This window comes from Aspergillus melleus, assembly GCF_016097325.1.
Source record: "Aspergillus melleus strain CBS 546.65 chromosome Unknown contig2, whole genome shotgun sequence".
Lineage (NCBI taxonomy): Eukaryota > Fungi > Ascomycota > Eurotiomycetes > Eurotiales > Aspergillaceae > Aspergillus > Aspergillus melleus.
Genome location: NW_025763371.1, coordinates 1,411,359 through 1,428,107, shown reverse-complemented (window position 1 = coordinate 1,428,107; position 16,749 = coordinate 1,411,359). Strand labels below are relative to the sequence as shown.

Here is a 16,749-nt window from a genome sequence, read left to right as displayed (position 1 = left end):
TTTGCAGGCTGAGTATAGGACAGGTACACGCATGCGCTGGAACAGCGGATCAAGGATCTCGAATCCCAGTTAATTTCCAAGCAACTCGGGGCGAATGGCACTGCGACCAATGTAGCGCCCGCGGAGACACCGCCGCTTTTCCCGGCCCGGAATGCAGAGAGCGCGCAGCCGGGCCTCAGTCCCGCCACGGGCATCGACCACAATGCCGTCGGCGAGCTGGTCGGGTTTCTGGCGCTGAACTCCTACGAGGCGCCGGCGTATGTGGGCTCGAGCTCGGGGTTGTCGTTGGCGGCGAATCTGGGCGAGATGGTGCAGGCGACGGTGTGGAATCAGGTTCTGACGCCGTCGCGGGGACAGCAGAATCCGTTGAATTTTTCGGGGGGTGTGTCAGGGGGAGGAGGCGCTTCGGCGAACGGGCCGCGGGGTGTAGGGGGTCAGTCGCGGTCGCTGAGAATGGAGGATTTGATTGCGAAGAGTACGGAGCCGCCGAATGATGAGATGGGAGCTCGTATCCTGCAGGCATATTTGAGGCGGTTGCATGTGCGGTATACGTTTCTGGATCGGCGTGAGTTGTGGAGGCTGCACGAGGATCGGTTTCGGCTTTCTAAGACGAAACGCGAGGAGCTTTCGCAGGCGGAGAGATTCGGGCTTTTCAAATTGTATCTGGTGTATGCAATTGGGGCGACGACTTTGGATCTGAGTGAGAAGTACACTTATGTTCCACCAGAGGTATGTTTCCTATGCAAAGGGAGAGGGCAGTGCTAATCTATATTCGTAGCGATTTTACATGACTGCCCTGCAGCAAGTCCCCACGATGTGCGAAGCCCGATCCATCGAAAACATCGAAGCCATGACCCTCCTGGTGGTATATCATCTGCGATCCGCCTCCAGCCAGGGGGTTTGGTACATGGTTGGACTGGCGATGCGCACGGCCATCGATCTCGGACTGCACCGAAAGGCCAACGAGACCAACCTCGACCCGATCACCGCGCAGATGAGACGTCGGCTGTTTTGGACGGTCTACTACCTCGAGCGGGTCGTGTCCATGTCGCTCGGCCGTCCGTTCAGCATCGCAGACCGACACATCGATCTGCCCCTACCTTTAGATGTTGACGACGACGTGCGCGACCCAGCCCTTTTGTCTACCAGCAGCAGCACCTCGCCGGCACCGCCCAACCGTAACACCACCCTCACCTTCGCCATCTACCTCATCCAACTGCGCCGCATCGACTCCAAAATCCAACACAAGATCTACCGCGCTGACCGGCCACTCCACTCCCTCCGCTCCAAGATGGACTCCCTCTTCCTGGAGCTCGAACAGTGGAAAGAATCCGCCCTTCTGCGCTTCCACGGCCCCGACCTCGACTATCCCATGCTCCACTACAACCGCGCGCTCCGCCTCCTCATCCAGCCCTTCCTCCCCTCCCTCCCCCTCACAGACCCATACTATCACGTCTGCCTGCGCGCCGCCGGCAACATCTGCAAAACGCACAAGCGACTCCACCAGACGCTCGAATACGGACATTCCTTCCTCGCCGTGCAGACAGTCTTCATGGCCGGCATCACACTGCTGTACGCGCTGTGGACGCACGCCCACGACGTCTGGTCCGTGCAAATGAGCAACGACATCCGCGCATGCTCGACGGTGCTCTTCGTAATGAGCGAGCGCGCCGTCTGGGTCAAGAAGTACCGCGATGCGTTTGAGCTGCTGGTCAACGCCGCCATGGAGAAGTTGGAAGTCAACGATCCGAGTCGGAAGATCGGGATGGCGGAGTTGATGACGGCTCAGCACTCGGGGGGTCTTTCCACGAACCCATACCTCTCTTCGTCTCCTACGCCGGGACTATTCCAACATCCGTACCCGAACTTGAACCAAACCTCGACATCCACCTCCACCTCTCACTCTACAGGCCTTGCCCCAGCCCCGTCTTCTTCCAACCTAAATCCCAATCCATACCCCAACCCCAACTCCGGAATCGCAGCAACCATAGACCAACATCAACAACACCTTAACGCCAACCCCAACCCAGGGAAACCAGCAAACCCAGGAAATCCCACAGACACGCAAAACCACGGCATGCGCATGGCCTTCCAACTCGCCCCATGGATCGACCTCGAAGAAGACAGCCCGTTCTGGATGCCGGACTTTGAGACCCTGGAGAGTTTATCCGGGAATTTGGATTTCTGGAATGTGGGGGCCCCGGGACCTTTTGAGCCGTGATCATAGCCATAATTCCTATTTTGGGTGAGGGGCTGGGGGGGTTATTGTAGATAGAGTAGAGTGGAGGATGGGGTTAGTTGGAGATGGTAGATATGGGGTAGTGTATAAAGGGGTGGAGTTAGATGGTGTGACATTTAATGAAATTGGAACTTGTATATACATACAACCTCTCTCTCTCTCTCTCTCTGAGTATTTGTGAATGTTTGTAAAACCTACCCCAGAATAGACTTATAGTTATAGTCAGTTACTAAATAGAATGATTCCTTCGGTCTGATCCCGTTAACCCGATGCTCTAGCGATAAGTTGATGGAATAAGATGGCAAGAAGCATATCATAGGTAACATAGCATAGCATGTAACATTCAATAATTAAGTATTTAACATCCAGTCCAGTCCAGTCCAGTCCAGTCCAAGCACAGAAATAAGATTAAAAACAAAACAAGAGAGACAAAAGATACAGTTTTCATATCGTCGTATCATATCAAATCAGATCAGATCAAACTAACCAAAATCAGAATCATGTCAATAGAGAACACAGCCCAAAAGGACACTTCCGTCCCAGATCACCGTCTCGGAACATCAAAGATATCATTCCGCCATGTCCGTCCTAGTCGTTGAGTTTCGTCCCCGTCTTCAATCGCCTCCTGGGCCCGGAGCGCTTCCTCGTGCCACACCTTCGCCAGACTCCCCGGGGTATAGACGCCCTTGAAGACGCCGTGGCCCGGCGCGTCCAGAGCGATGCGGGTTTCCACGTCCGACACGGGCTTCAAGCGAGCGAGGATGGCCCGCACCAGACTGGCCAGGTCGCGGGGATTGGCGATCTGAGCGGCGCGCAGGCGTTCCCGGGCGAAGACCAGCTCGCGGTTCAGGGTAAATGCAGCCTGGACGATCTGTTCGGCGATTTTCTTTTCCAGAACCCGTCGGAACATGTGCTTGAGGAAAGGCTTGGTCAGCCAGAGAAGGAAGCGCCATCGGCTGCGGTGGACCGTGTAGTTCAGCTTGTGGATGACGACGCGCACGCCGCGCAGGGTGAAGATCTGCTCGAGCCGTTCGCGGCCGACTTCGATGTCTAGCGAGATGTCGACGCCTCGGCGGTCGAGGAAGAAGCTGGCGATGCCTTCGTCTTTGAAGAGGCAGAACGGGCCGGTGTGCGTGCGCAGCCAGTATCCGAATTCCGCGGCGCTGATGTTGAGGCCCATGACGGTGGCGGTGAAGGTGGTCTTGAGGTCGGTCTCGGTCCGTTTCGAGTGTCGCTTCAGGATGTCGATGTCGTTGCGCGTGGTGACATGCATGCGATAGGGAAGGAAAGAAGAGTATTGGACCCCGTGGCCCGGCTCCAGGATCAAGTTCTCCAGCAGAAGATCAAGTTCCGGCGCTGAGATCTCCAGCCGTGGGATTGGGATGTACTGGAGGTGGCGGAGGACGATAGGGAAGAGTACCTCGAGAATATCCACCGGCAATCGGCTTTTCTGGTCCTGATAGCCGGTCCATGCGTCCTTGTAGATTTTGCTGGTGACATCCACCAGCTTAGACACCGAGGTATCCTCCGGGACTGTTCGCAGCGTCCGTTTGGCCTGCACCAGGAAGGCATCCACATCCTGGCGCAAACTAGACCCCGCGCCCACTTGCTTAGACTTGCCTTCCAGCTCGCTGATCTTCTCTGAAGCACTGTCGAAAAATTCAGGGTTCGTCAGCATCTCCTGGATAGAGTACCCAATTTCCGACATCAACTTCTCGAACTCGGGATCTTTGTTCGCATGCTGCAGCACTTGGGAGAAGTCCTGCTCCAGCACCTTCCACTCCTCAGCGTCGCCAAACGACCGAAGCAACACCCAGAACTTCTCCATCGCCTCCTTGAGATCCGCGTTGATGTCCACCTCCTCCTCGGCGGTGGTGACCACATCGGCGGCCGCATTGGCATAGATCGCGGCATACCGATTCACCAGCGGCCCTAGCGCGGCGACGGAATCCGTATAGTCTGGTCTTTTTCGCAGCGTCAAGACGGCCTGTTTCAGCCGATAGAACAGCGTGTCTTTCTCCCGTTCGCCGAGATGCTGTTTGGCGCTATCAACGGCGTCCCTGCCGGTCCGCACCACCCCACGGCCGGTGGCATCGACGACTTCTTCCGCCTCGTGGCGCAAGTCCTCCTTGGTCGGCGCACGACCCTCGTCTGCGCCTGCTTCCTGCACAGCCTGGACATCATTCTCCGACGGTTTCAGCTGCTCGCCCACCTGCTGCGAGGCATTGGACAACGAGAACGCCGTGTCCGAGAAAATTTGTCGACCGACGGTGGTCAGATCATCGACGAAAAGCCGGAAATCGGCATTGGTCAGCAGGAGCTGTCCAATGGTTCGAAGACTATCATACGCTGCATCCTTGTCAGCCGGGGGTCACAATCACAGAATATCCCCACCCGTCGGGAAGCATATACCGGCCTTGGTGTCCGCCCTCGCCTTCACCTGCGCCGCATGTTGCGAGATATGACTCGGGTCTAGGGAGGCGCGCGATCGGGCCAGATGCCACAGAAACTCCTGCAGCTGGTCGGAGCCGTTCTTGTCCCGCAGGAGCTCGATGAATACCTGGATCCAGAGACGGCAATCCCGAATCAATTGGCGACCGACGGAGCCGATCTCCTGAGACCGCGGGTTGAGAATGTCGGAGGCCAATAGGGTGCGCAGGTTGGCGATGACTTGGTCGGTCGACGGCATGTAGCCCTCCGAAAGGGCGCGGAGCATCTGATAGGAGTGTAGTTTCTGATGCAGGCGGCGCTGGAGGGTCGTGTCCTCCTCGTAGCGAGGGAGGAGCGGCTCGGTCTCCCCGTGCGGCATGGTGGGCGATGGGCCGACCGTTGACGTGGCTATCTGGCTGGACTGGTTTCTGGAGGGTGTGATGCCCGATGGTGGATGGGTTGTCCGAAGGGAAAGGAGAGAACCACGGTCATGAAGGAGGAGAGGGACAGGGAAAGCGGAGGCCGTTGGAATGGCATGTCATGGAGGGCGGCTAACTGCTTTGAGCCTCTTCGTTGGCATCGTCCTTCACTCTTGCGTCACCCCCGCCGCTTTTACATCAGGTGATCTTATCTACAGAATGATAATAATAGAACGATTGTCTGATCAGAGTTGATGCTACCAGCATCACCCGATCTACAGGGCGATGGTATCTACGGAGTACGTTTCAAGCTCCAGGATCAATGCATTCAATTGAGTCAATGGACCGATCCATCTCACGACTTCAGATCACCAGATGAACAGTAACTACTAAGTTAGCTGTGATAACTAATTGACCCCGAAACAATTGATTGAGTCTACCCTCTTCTTCCCTGGCTCTGGGCCATCTTGATGATCGACGTGTGACGTCAGAACGTCGACTCGACGCCTGAGAGGTCAGGCATCCTCGAAACAGCAGATTACCCGGAATGGACTAGCGCATATCATATTCCAATCTATTCTGGCTCAAGTTTGAAGATATTCGACTGAATGAATACTGCCTTGCTCTATTTCGGTCCACTGGTCCAGCCATCCAAGATAAAGAGCGAGCCAGCCGCGATGAGAACGCCGTGAAGGGACTAATGAGCTCAGCCCGCAGACAAAACGCAGCCGTTGAGGACCACAATCTGAAAAACTCTGACATATCTACAGAGTAGGATCATTAAGGGAATCGAAAACAGGAAAATCATACAGACATATACCCAATAAATAAGATAGTCGAGACGTTCTGGACTCCATAAGACGAACCAACCATCCTGCACGTCACATGGATGTGGAGACTTTCGCGATGCGGCGTACAGTACTCCGAACAGTCCACATCCCAGCCCTGCCAGCCCTGCGCGGTCCAATTATTCCATTGCAAAATTTAAAATCCGGGGGTGGCTCAAGGTCCCCATAACCTATCCCATTAATGTCGCTCGATGGGAACTATCCCCCTTGAGGTTTGAAGGGTTAAACGGCTCACCCCTGAGTGTGGGAAAGAAAGGGAAAATCCGGGGAGAGCTACTTACCTCCTACGATCAAGTGGCTTTTCATTCCTTCGGATCAGTCAGAACTCAAGTCTGACAGTGGTTTAGACTTTGATGGGCTTTTGGTGTGACTCGCTTTTTTTTTTCGTTCTCATTCCCAACGCATTTTCTGCTGGGGAGGTTGGTCTTGGTTATGACTCTGAATACGCAGTGTTATCCAGCACAGGTCGGAAGGAACTCGGTGTCAGGGACCGATTGCAGATTGATCGACTAGGCCTTGGAAGGGCTTGGACCTCCTCCAGTTCCGAATCTACCTCGTCCTGCAGGGGTGCTGGACTGTACACCGTACACAGAGTCACAGTATGTACATGTTGCCCGCGTGAGGAATTCGCCGGATACGGTATTCTCCTGCGGATGCACATACTGTGAAAGGAGAAAAGATACGAGGGACAGGGGGGGAATGAATCATAATCACAATCATCATGGCTGCCTAGGTTGAGTAGAAAGTACTCGTACGCCCTTCCTTCCTATGTGCTCCGTAGGACAGCTCCCCAGGGCAACGATCAGCAATTCAGGCCGCGACCAAGCTTTCCTGTGATCCATGCAGTGCATGAATTGGGTGAAACTCCGGGGGAAGGTTCAAGGAACGGAGGAGATCGGAATGGACTACGGAATGGACTACGGAGACTGGAGTACAGGTTGAATGCTCGGGGGTGGATAAAGGAGCTCGTATAGAGGGGGAACTATGCAGTATGGAGTATGGGATAGGATGGGATGGAGTGTACGGAGTAGTCCGCAGCACTACGTGTAGATCCGACTAGACTCTTCAATGAATGGAGTAGATGACATGACATGACATGACGTGTGTATACTGTACGAGTATACAGTAGACTTTAGCGAAGAGGTCTAGAAAATACTCTGTATATCTGAGTACTCTAATTCCCGATCGACACAAAGAAGGGGCGGTAAGCGCAAAGATGAGGCCCAAGTATGAGGGCTACTCCGTATATTCCATCCCCCTTGACGAGGTGCATAAATGACTCAACGTGGCGGCGGGATTTTGTTGGTGTATCTCTTTATCTATTTTTAATCTATTGACCCTTTTCGTGTTATTATTATGTTCTTCAATCCTGACTAATCGGTACTTTCTGATCGCAAAGGCTGGACCGTTCCAAACCCCGATCCATCACTAATCACGACTTAACGAACTAACGACGGAGGGTAACGCCGAAACCAGCCCTAAGTCTGACTCGGCCGTCGCGACGGTCAGGTAGGAATGGCAGATAGTTGATTAATATTATCGTCTGGGCGTTGGTCGAGCGAAGCTACGGAGCAGCTAGGGGAGGTTGACTCCATCCGAAGGCTCCATCGGCCGGGCCCGATCGGCGCGGAGGCATCGTGGTTTCGGCTGTCATTGGACCAGGGCTTTGCTATTTGGAGAGGTTTTGGAGAGGTTCCGACGAAATGAAACACGGCGAGGGACTAGGACATTTGGGAAAATGTCGCAACTGAATTCCTAGTTCCCACAGGGAGTTGCACACAGATGTACAGACATGCTCGGAGTATGCAGGTAGGTAACTAGGTATGTACCTGTAGGACTCGGTCAGGGGATGCAAGGCACACTGGTGTACATTACGGAGTACAGACTACAGACTGCAGACTACAGACACGGTAAATGCCTCAAAAGTGCAACAGGTCGCGTGTCTACCGACTCTGAGAGACAGTAACTACCTGAGATAGGATTAATAACGAGGCAGCCGACGCTGAGTCAAGAACCCGAACTCGGCCAGCCTCCGGGCCGCGCTGACTGTGCGGGGACGCGATGAAGAATCTCTCAGCTGGAAAAAACCGTCTGGAACCCTTCCTCTCGCAGTTTAGTCTATCTAGCAGCTCTGGCTAAGCCTAATTGCTGCCACATGAGACCGGCTCCACCGAAGGGTCCCTCTAAGTGACTAGTCTAAGTAGTCTTACCTCCGTAGTGAGAGTTCCCTTGCAATGTTTGGTACTGCTCCACCGTCCGCCAGAAGGAAAGAACGGATTACAAAAAGAAAAGATGATCGGGATGTTATATCGGATGCTGCCCGCGGAGACTTTTTTTTTTCTTTTCTTTTTTCTCTTCTAGAGAGTGCGACGGGATAAGAATTCATAGTACGACGAGAGACGGAGTCCGGAGTATATGATTTGATTCTGGTTTTGGGGTGATTCTCTCAACGAGAAAGAAGTACTGTACTAGTAATAACCAGTAAACTGTGAAGAAAAAGAAATATCTCGCTTACTTCGCTCAACAAAAATTAAATCGAAAACCAAACAAGGGGCAGGATGTGTTCAAATGGCAATTCTCAACAAAACAGTAAGAATAGGCACCACGGAGTACTCATACTTCACAATCACCAATAGACGGACGAGAATCAATCCAATTCCAATTGATTTCCAATAAATTCAAAATGCAATAAAAAAAATCCCCCACTGGACAGATCAAGTCCCATTAATTGCGATATCTCTCGTACTCCGTGCTACACGGTAGTTATCGTCCTGGTGTCAACGAAAATTGCCTCACTCTCCGATCCGCAATCCTGTTGTGATTCTCGACTTTCTTGTCTTTGCCTGGTATTTGCTGACGATTCATTTGATTTTATTTTTTCTCTTTCAGGTTTTTTTTATTATTTTCATTTCTTTTTCTATTTCCAATCTCTCCGCATTTGTCGCATTTCGCTTTCGCCTCTCGGAGAGTCTCCCGTTTTTTCTCGCCTTTTTCTCCACACGGCAGTCCAAAAATCGTTTCGTCCATTGTCCACTTTCCTCCCCAATTTCCCAAAAAGCTTCGTATCCCATTCCCACCGTGACTCGGTCGAAACGGTTCGCTGCCATGTAACCGCCGCCCCCGATATCCACCGTCCCAACCCCGATGCCTCTGACTGGCTCCTTACTCCCCGACTCTTCCCGATCGCTGAGCCATCGTCTTCCTCCTTCCCATCCACAGCCTGGCTCTTTAGTCCTGGCGACGACCTCGTTGGAGATCACAACGGGTGCTGCGTTCTGACCGTCGGAATGTGGTGGATTCGTGCTCAGGGGGGTTCGATGTTAGTGCGCCTACATAAAATCAGACTGCCACCTGTGGCCTCGAGATCTTTTTCTTCTACAATTCTCTCTTCATCCCTCTCGACTGCTTCTACTTCTTCTTCTTCTTCTTGTACTTCATCTCGTTCTATCACCTCGTCTACCTCTTCCTCTTCATTCGGAATTCGTTCTAAATCCGGTTTGGACGTCCCCCAGCTTGCCACCATGGCTCGTTATCCCGCGCAACAAGGCCGGCCGGTCCACGCGACCCCTAACGTGAGCCACGCTGCTCCAGTGTACGTTCAATTCTTTGCCAGACATTGTCTACCCTATCTTTATGATTGTCTATGAATGATGCTGATTCAATTGGTCCACGTAGGGAGTCGAATTACGATACCGCCAACCCTCCCTACATTCGCAAGTATCTCCGCACCTACGGTCTGACTCCCCCGCGTGCGGAGTCCTACGAGGTTCAGAAGACGCGCTGTTCGTATACCCGCCACCACCACAATATCCAGTCCGGAACTAATTTCCTGGCAGGTCTGGCTCAGTTGGCCCTGAAGCAGTCGCCCATCGATAAATTTCTCTACCTGAGTACCCTCCGCAAGAACAATGTGCACCTGTTCTACCGTCTCGTGACGGATCACCTGAGGGTATGGCAACATGAATACCAATTTGGAGAAAATAATTCTAAATGAAAACAGGAATTGACTCCCCTCATCTACACCCCCGTGGTGGGTGAAGCTTGTCAGAGATGGTCCGAGATCTACCAGCAGCCAGAGGGTAAGTTTTTAGCAACCCTTGTCAACAGCTTTCCCCATTCCCCACCCTTCCGAAAACTTGGCGTGCTAATCTCGGAAATCACAGGCATGTACCTGAGCTGGGAAGATCGCGGCAATCTGGCCGCCGTCATTGCCAACTGGCCGCAGCCCAATGTGGAGATCACATGCATCACCGATGGCTCCCGAATTCTTGGCCTGGGTGATCTTGGCGTCGGAGGCATGGGAATCCCCATTGGCAAGTTGGCCCTGTACACTGCATGTGCCGGCATTCGTCCCGAGGCCACCCTGCCTCTGACCCTGGATCTGGGTACCAGCAACAAGACTCTCCGGGAAGACCCGCTCTACATGGGTAGCCGTCGTGACAAGGTCACCCCCGAGCAGGAGCTGGAGTTCATGGATGAGTTGATGACCGCTCTCACCGAGCGCTGGCCCGGTATTGTCATCCAGTTCGAGGATTTCAAGAACCCCTTCCCCGCTCTGGAGCGTTACCGTGACATCTACACCTGCTTCAACGACGACATCCAGGGCACTGGTGCCGTCATCCTCGGCGGTGTTATCAACGCCGTCAAGCGCTCGGGTCTTCCCTGCAAGGAGCACCGTGCCGTTTTCTTCGGTGCGGGAAGTGCCGGCGTGGGTGTTGCCAAGCAGATCGTGGACTTCTTCGTGCGCGAAGGTATGACCGAGGATGAGGCCCGTGCTTGCTTCTACCTCGTCGACACCAAGGGTCTCGTCACCCTGGACCGCGGTGACAAGCTCGCCGATCACAAGGTGTACTTTGCCCGGTCGGACAACCAGGGCCAGCAGTGGAAGAGCCTCGAGGAGGTCGTTGACCACGTGAAGCCCACCATCCTGATGGGTCTGTCGACCCAGGGCGGCGTCTTCACCCCCCAGATCCTGGGCAAGATGGCCGAGTGGAACACCAGCCCCATCATCTTCCCTCTGTCTAACCCCTCCTCCAAGTCGGAGTGTGACTACGAGAGCGCCGTCGTCAACACGGACGGCCGTGCCCTCTTCGCCTCCGGTTCCCCCTTCCAGCCCATGTCGTTCACCAACTCGGCCGGCGAGACCCGCACCTACTACCCCGGCCAGGGCAACAACATGTACGTCTTCCCTGGTATCGGTATGGGTACCATTCTGTCCAAGGCCGTCAAGGTCACCGACAGCATGATCTACGCTTCTGGCGAGGCCCTGTCTCAGGCTCTTACCGCGGAGGAGATCGAACGGGGTCTTCTCTACCCCGACCTGACCCGCATCCGCTCCGTCAGCGTGGTGGTGGCCCGCAAGGTCATCCGCGCGGCCCAGGAGGACAAGGTGGACCGCGAGACACCCCTCCGCGCCATGACGGACGAGGCCCTGGACGCCTGGATCAAGGCCCGCATGTACGATCCCCACACCGAGGTGCTGGCTCTGGAGCGGGAGGTCGGCGCTCTGCTGTCCAGCATTGGACCTGCTTCTTTCGCTCTGAACGCACTGTCGAGCGAGGAGGACAAGAACGCTAAGCTGTAAGCTTAATGATCCAGCGTTCTTTCGTTTATTTTGGTCACATTTCTTTGGTCAGCCACATATGCCTTCCGTTCTGTTTCTTGAAGCGTTTCTCTTGCCCTGTTGGAAGAAAGACCCGATGTTTTTTTCACCCAGTTATACCCCGTTCTTTTTTCGGAATCTGCAAATATTCTTTAATTGGCCAAAAGCTTCCTCCGTCCGATGCAGAACCAGGTTTTGGTTCTAGATGGTTTAGATGGGCGGATTGGAATTAGCAATTTAGATGAATCAATGAATCTCGGATTTTCACTCACTACACTTGCCTTTTAGTAAGCACTTGTGTCTACAATATTGATTACTATACAATCTAGATGTGGAGTAAACGGAGAGACTCAAATCGCCGGCCGACCACAAAATAAACTCTGCAGCTCGCAACGCTTGTCCTTTTGAGTCAAGTTTGATGGCTCAAGTCTTGTCAACTCTCCCTTACATTGACTAGTTTGGCCGATCGTCTCCACTAGGTTCGGTGCCGAGGTTTCTCTCTCCGCTACCCCCGAACATATCTATATAGGTTCTGTCTGCAAGACTATAGAATTCTTTCTACTCACTTTCATTATACAGGAAGGTACTGATATACACATCATTGAGAAACCAAAATGCCGTCGCCATTGACTGAACCGGTGAGACTCCCCTGCGGATTGGTGTTTCCGAATCGACTGGTCAAGGTATGTATGCTGCATCCATTGTTTCAACTAGAAGAGCCTGGCTAATGCAGATACCTGTAGGCTGCTATGGCTGAGATGCTCGCCGACAGGAATACCAACCTCCCGACGCCGGATCTTGTCGAGGCGTATCATAAATGGGGACAGGGTGGATGGGGAGGTCTTTTGACCGGTTCGTCTCCATGCCATTTACTTCACACACACACACACACACACACACACACCCACCCACCCACCAAAAACCTCAACTGACAAAAACGAGATTAGGAAACGTCCAAGTCGACATCTCCCACCTCGGCACGCCCTTCGACCCATCCCTCCCCGCCGACCCCTACACTTCCAAACACGCCAACACCGACCTCATCAATTCCTACTCCCGCATCGCCCAAGCCGCCCAAGAACACTCCAGCACGCCATGCATCGTGCAACTCTGCCACCCGGGACGCCAGTCTTTCCGAGGCGCCGGCCACCGCGGCCTCTGCGCGCCGACGATCGCGCCGAGTGCGATCCCCCTGACGATGGGCGACGGGTACCTGGAACGGCTGGTGAGTTGGGTCACGTTTCCGGCGCCGAGGGAGATGAGTAGCGCGGATATCGAGGCGGTTACGGCGCGGTTTGTGGATGCTGCGAGGGTGATGGCAGATGCGGGGTTTGCGGGGGTTGAGTTGCATGGGGCGCATGGGTATTTGATTGGTAGGTTTGATTTCCTTCCTCAGGTTTGGGGTGAGAGGGAGAGATGCATGATTGGCTAACTGAAGTTCTATAGATCAGTTTCTTAACTCTAAGGTCTGCCCCTCATCTACATCCATATCTACAAATAACCTAACAACTAACAAACTATGTTCATCAAGACAAACCACAGAACAGACGCCTACGGCGGCTCCGCCACAAACCGCGCCAAATTCATACTCGACATCATCGCGCAGATCCGCGCCGTCGTGCCGTCTTCCTTCTGCGTCGGCATCAAGTTGAACTCAGCGGACCATGACCACGACGACCCGGGAGCTTTCGAAGACACCATGACACAGATCGGACTGCTCGTGGACGCGGGGATTGATTTCTTGGAGATCTCGGGGGGGAGTTATTCGGATCCAAAAGTTAGTATTTCCCTTCCATTATACATCATCCAATTAATCCGTTATCATCTATCATTCACACTTCTTATCTGATCTATCTATCCATTTACTCTTCTACCCTACCTCTTCCCCCATGTATATTCATACCTACCTACCTACCCACCTTCCCAACCCCAAACCTACTAACAAAAAAAAAAAAAAAAAACCAGATGATGGGCACCGATTCATCCCCCCAAACACAACCCTCAAGCACCAAAAACCGCGAAGCCTTCTTCCTCACCTTCTCCCACGAAACCCGCAACCGCCACCCCACCCTCACCCTCCTCCTAACCGGCGGTTTCCGCACGCGCGCCGGCGCCGAAGCCGCACTATCCCAGAACGCCTGCGACCTGATCGGCATCGGACGACCGGCGGCCATCGCGCCGCATTTCCCGGCCTTGATGCTAGACGAAGCGACGGGGGCGGATGAGGCGGGGTTGACGCTGGGGAGGGTCAGGGATCAGTATCAGGGGGGTTGGGTTGGGAGGATGGTTGGGAAGGTTGTGGGGGTTGTGCTTGGGGGGATGGTGAAGGGGGTGGGGGCGGGGATGGAGAGTGTAAGTTTTTCCTTCCTTTTCTTTCTCTTTTCATTTCATTCCTTTCTCTTTATTCGAAGGGAGATGGTTCTGTCGTTGCGTGGCTGCTTTCAACTCTATGTTTGGATTGGTGAGCTGATATGAGATGATCTGTTCTGATGATTATAGGCGTATTATTCAGGGCAGATTGCTAGGATGGCGAGGGGGTTGAAGACGGTTGTGCCTGGGTTATGAGAGCTTTTCTTGTTGTTCAGCGTGATATGGTATTAGGATTTGTTTGCGGGGTGTTTGCCAGGTACAGTACATAGGTCATTATTCCTAGTATTTGACTCAGTTTTGGGGAATTGTGTGTGTGTAGTTAGTCTAGCTAGAGAGGTTTTATCAAGGAACTGATATAGATACACCCACAACCCCATTCTACGTACTCCGTAGTCAGCCACCGATCCCGGGAACAGATTAACCGGACAGAGAGAGGGTCGTAGCTCGTCGTGGTCAGAAAGAATCATAAATTTATTATACATCTATACTTGGTTCTGTATGACAACTAGATACTTCGTACCTATTTAGAGCCTCTTAGCGATCGATTAGAGTTACTAACTATAGAATAAATCTTAAGATAGTAAAGCGATGTAAAACTACATTTGTTTAATATGTCTTAGGGGTGCAGACTTGCTGAATTTTTCTATAGAAATAACCGCTTTCTAAAAAGGGACTTACTTTCGAAGCAGCGGCTGTTCCGTTGACCGGTTCCCTGGAAAGTCACATGGCAAGGGCATCGAAGGAGGAATGCAATACCGGCCTCTTGTCGATCCAGGTCCTCATTTCGGCTCTCAAGGTACTTAGGCATTACTTTAGGGGTTATTATCGTCCGACAAACTCGAACTGGAGCAACCCAACTAACGCATGGAGACATCAAACCAAGGAAAGACGATGAAGGAAGTCGATTCTAACTATCTATATTCAAGTGATTAAAGATCATAACTCGTCCTTCTCGGCGTGTGCATGTGCATGTGCAGGCCGGTTCCCATCCGCCGCGAGATCGACTCCGATCTTCTTCCTCCATTTCTGCCATAGAGCAAAGAACTCCTTCTCCATGCCGGACTCCATCTGATCCGGCAGGATGACGGTGTACTCGACGTAGAGATTGCCCGGAACGTCATCGTCCTCGTCGGATTGATCGTGGAGATGACCCTCCGAGTACGGCGGCATGCCCTGTCCCACAACGGTCTCGACGGAGAGCGGCTGAACGACCTGGCCCCGGGGACGGGAGAGGTGCACGACGTGACCGTCGAGATGCGTGATGTTGCGCGACCAATCGCCCATCCAGGCCTCGCGCAGCGAGAGAGCCTCTTTCCAGAACAGATCGCGACCCTTGCGCCGGAAAAAGGTACCGTCAGTGCGCTGCTCCTCGGACTTGCCCAGCTCGGGCTCCCGCTCCTCCAGCACCAGCACCAGGTCACCGGCGATCCAATCGGGGCTCTCGTCAGCCTCGTTCTCGAACACGATCTTCTGCCCCTTATCCATGCCCGGCTCGACGGTAAAAGCGGTCTCGACGTCGCGCCGCACCACCCGGTGTCCCCCACACACGCCACACGGCTTCTTCACCATCTTCCCCTGTCCGCCGCACTTGTCGCACTGCATCTGCACCTGCTGGAACATGCCCGGCGCGAGCATATGTTTCTGGATATACGCGCCCCGCCCGGAACACTTGTCGCACGTGATGACCCCCTTGTCCGCGGACCCCGTGCCCTCGCAGGCGTCGCAGATCTGCTGCTTCTCGAGCACGATCTCGACCTCGCGGCCATTGTAGAAGTCGCGCAGGGGCAGGCCTACGCGGAACTCCATGTCCGGGCCGCGACGGTGGCCCGGCGCGTGGCCGAAGTGTCCGCCGCCGCCGAAGAATCGTGAGAAGAGGTCGAATGGGTCGTGTGCTTGTCGCCCGGCCGTGCCGCCGGACCGGTGCTGCTCGATGCCTTCGTGGCCGTATTGGTCGTAGATCTTGCGTGTCGTGGCGGTGGAGAGCACGTCGTAGGCGTCGGCGATTTCGACGAATTTTTCGCGCGCCGTTTCATCGCCTCTGTTGTGGTCACGTCAGTCGTCAGTCGGACGGGTCGTGTCCGTCGATCGAGGATGGATGGAATTGAACGTACGGGTTCTTATCCGGATGATACTTCTTGCTCAACGTGCGATACGCCCGCTTGATGTCCCTTTCGGAGGCGGATTTATCCAACCCTAGGATCTTGTAGTAATCCTCGGCCGCGAGGACCTGCAGCAGACATACTGCGAGGACGAGGAAAAGACAGAGAAGACGCATTGTGAGGGTGTAAGCTGCGGACCATGCGCTGTCGCAGGTCCGATATCAGTCGGAGATAGTATTCGTTCTTATTAGGTGTTCGAGAATGGTGATCAACAATAAACGAGGAACGGTAGATAGATAGTTGTGCTATGACAATCGCAAGTCGCAAACGTCGCAAATAAGGTATGGTATAACACCGAGACCGATTTATGGCAGCTGTTGAGATCGGAATGAGGACATTCGAGTGACTCGAGATCAGCCAAGATCTCAAGTTGTGTAAGGAAGCTGCCGCAGGATAGATGTTGCCAGTCAGGCCGGTAGTATATTCGCCTGGATAAGTAAACGATGGGTCTCGCATAGGTGGCCTACGGAGGTGGGTTTTTCCGGTCACGTGTGTAGATCTGTGGTGAGGAGTACTGAGTGGTGCAGGGTAAATGCGTGCGTTACTTTTTCTGAAGATATTGTACCCTGCTTATCACAGTATATCCAGAGCGATAGCTGCTCTCAGAGTATTTTAGATCTACCAATATAGACAAAGGAATTGTAGAAACAGAAGCCAGCGATCGGGACCAACCTACATCGTA

General features: G+C 53.6%; 6 protein-coding genes across 6 annotated transcripts; 4 read left to right on the top strand and 2 right to left on the bottom strand.

The window, feature by feature from the left end:
- Positions 1–306: 306 nt before the first annotated feature.
- LDX57_003331 (uncharacterized protein) lies at positions 307–765 on the top strand (the record flags this gene model as incomplete). The annotated part of the gene is made up of 1 exon (XM_046084976.1): positions 307–765. The coding sequence occupies one exon, from the start codon at positions 307–309 to the stop codon at positions 763–765; it is 459 nt and encodes a 152-aa protein (XP_045940939.1).
- A 49-nt stretch (positions 766–814) lies between these two features.
- Positions 815–2,221, top strand: LDX57_003330 (fungal specific transcription factor domain-containing protein; the record flags this gene model as incomplete). The annotated part of the gene is made up of 1 exon (XM_046084975.1): positions 815–2,221. One exon carries the CDS (start codon positions 815–817, stop codon positions 2,219–2,221), a length of 1,407 nt encoding a protein of 468 aa, XP_045940938.1.
- Positions 2,222–2,783: 562 nt separating this feature from the next.
- Positions 2,784–5,048, bottom strand: LDX57_003329 (uncharacterized protein; the record flags this gene model as incomplete). Its single annotated transcript, XM_046084974.1, has 2 exons — positions 2,784–4,588; positions 4,652–5,048. The coding sequence occupies 2 exons, from the start codon at positions 5,046–5,048 to the stop codon at positions 2,784–2,786; spliced, it is 2,202 nt and encodes a 733-aa protein (XP_045940937.1).
- A 3,740-nt stretch (positions 5,049–8,788) lies between these two features.
- LDX57_003328 (uncharacterized protein) lies at positions 8,789–11,807 on the top strand. Its single transcript, XM_046084973.1, has 5 exons — positions 8,789–9,528; positions 9,612–9,718; positions 9,773–9,885; positions 9,937–10,015; positions 10,100–11,807. Exons 1-5 carry the CDS (start codon positions 9,224–9,226, stop codon positions 11,518–11,520), a joined length of 2,025 nt encoding a protein of 674 aa, XP_045940936.1. The 5' UTR covers positions 8,789–9,223; the 3' UTR covers positions 11,521–11,807.
- A 345-nt stretch (positions 11,808–12,152) lies between these two features.
- LDX57_003327 (uncharacterized protein) lies at positions 12,153–14,103 on the top strand (the record flags this gene model as incomplete). The annotated part of the gene is made up of 7 exons (XM_046084972.1): positions 12,153–12,221; positions 12,282–12,390; positions 12,486–12,911; positions 12,985–13,004; positions 13,070–13,315; positions 13,504–13,890; positions 14,038–14,103. The coding sequence occupies 7 exons, from the start codon at positions 12,153–12,155 to the stop codon at positions 14,101–14,103; spliced, it is 1,323 nt and encodes a 440-aa protein (XP_045940935.1).
- Positions 14,104–14,844: 741 nt separating this feature from the next.
- Positions 14,845–16,183, bottom strand: SCJ1 (putative DnaJ domain protein; the record flags this gene model as incomplete). The annotated part of the gene is made up of 2 exons (XM_046084971.1): positions 14,845–15,946; positions 16,020–16,183. 2 exons carry the CDS (start codon positions 16,181–16,183, stop codon positions 14,845–14,847), a joined length of 1,266 nt encoding a protein of 421 aa, XP_045940934.1.
- Positions 16,184–16,749: the final 566 nt, after the last annotated feature.

Bases quoted from the DNA above. Each gene is read 5' to 3' on its own strand.
- LDX57_003328 (XM_046084973.1), top strand. From the start codon at position 9,224: ATGTGGTGGATTCGTGCTCAGGGGGGTTCGATGTTAGTGCGCCTACAT. The intron at 9,529-9,611 runs GTACGTTCAATT...TGGTCCACGTAG, and splicing joins GTGAGCCACGCTGCTCCAGT to GGAGTCGAATTACGATACCG. The intron at 9,886-9,936 runs GTATGGCAACAT...AAATGAAAACAG, and splicing joins TCGTGACGGATCACCTGAGG to GAATTGACTCCCCTCATCTA.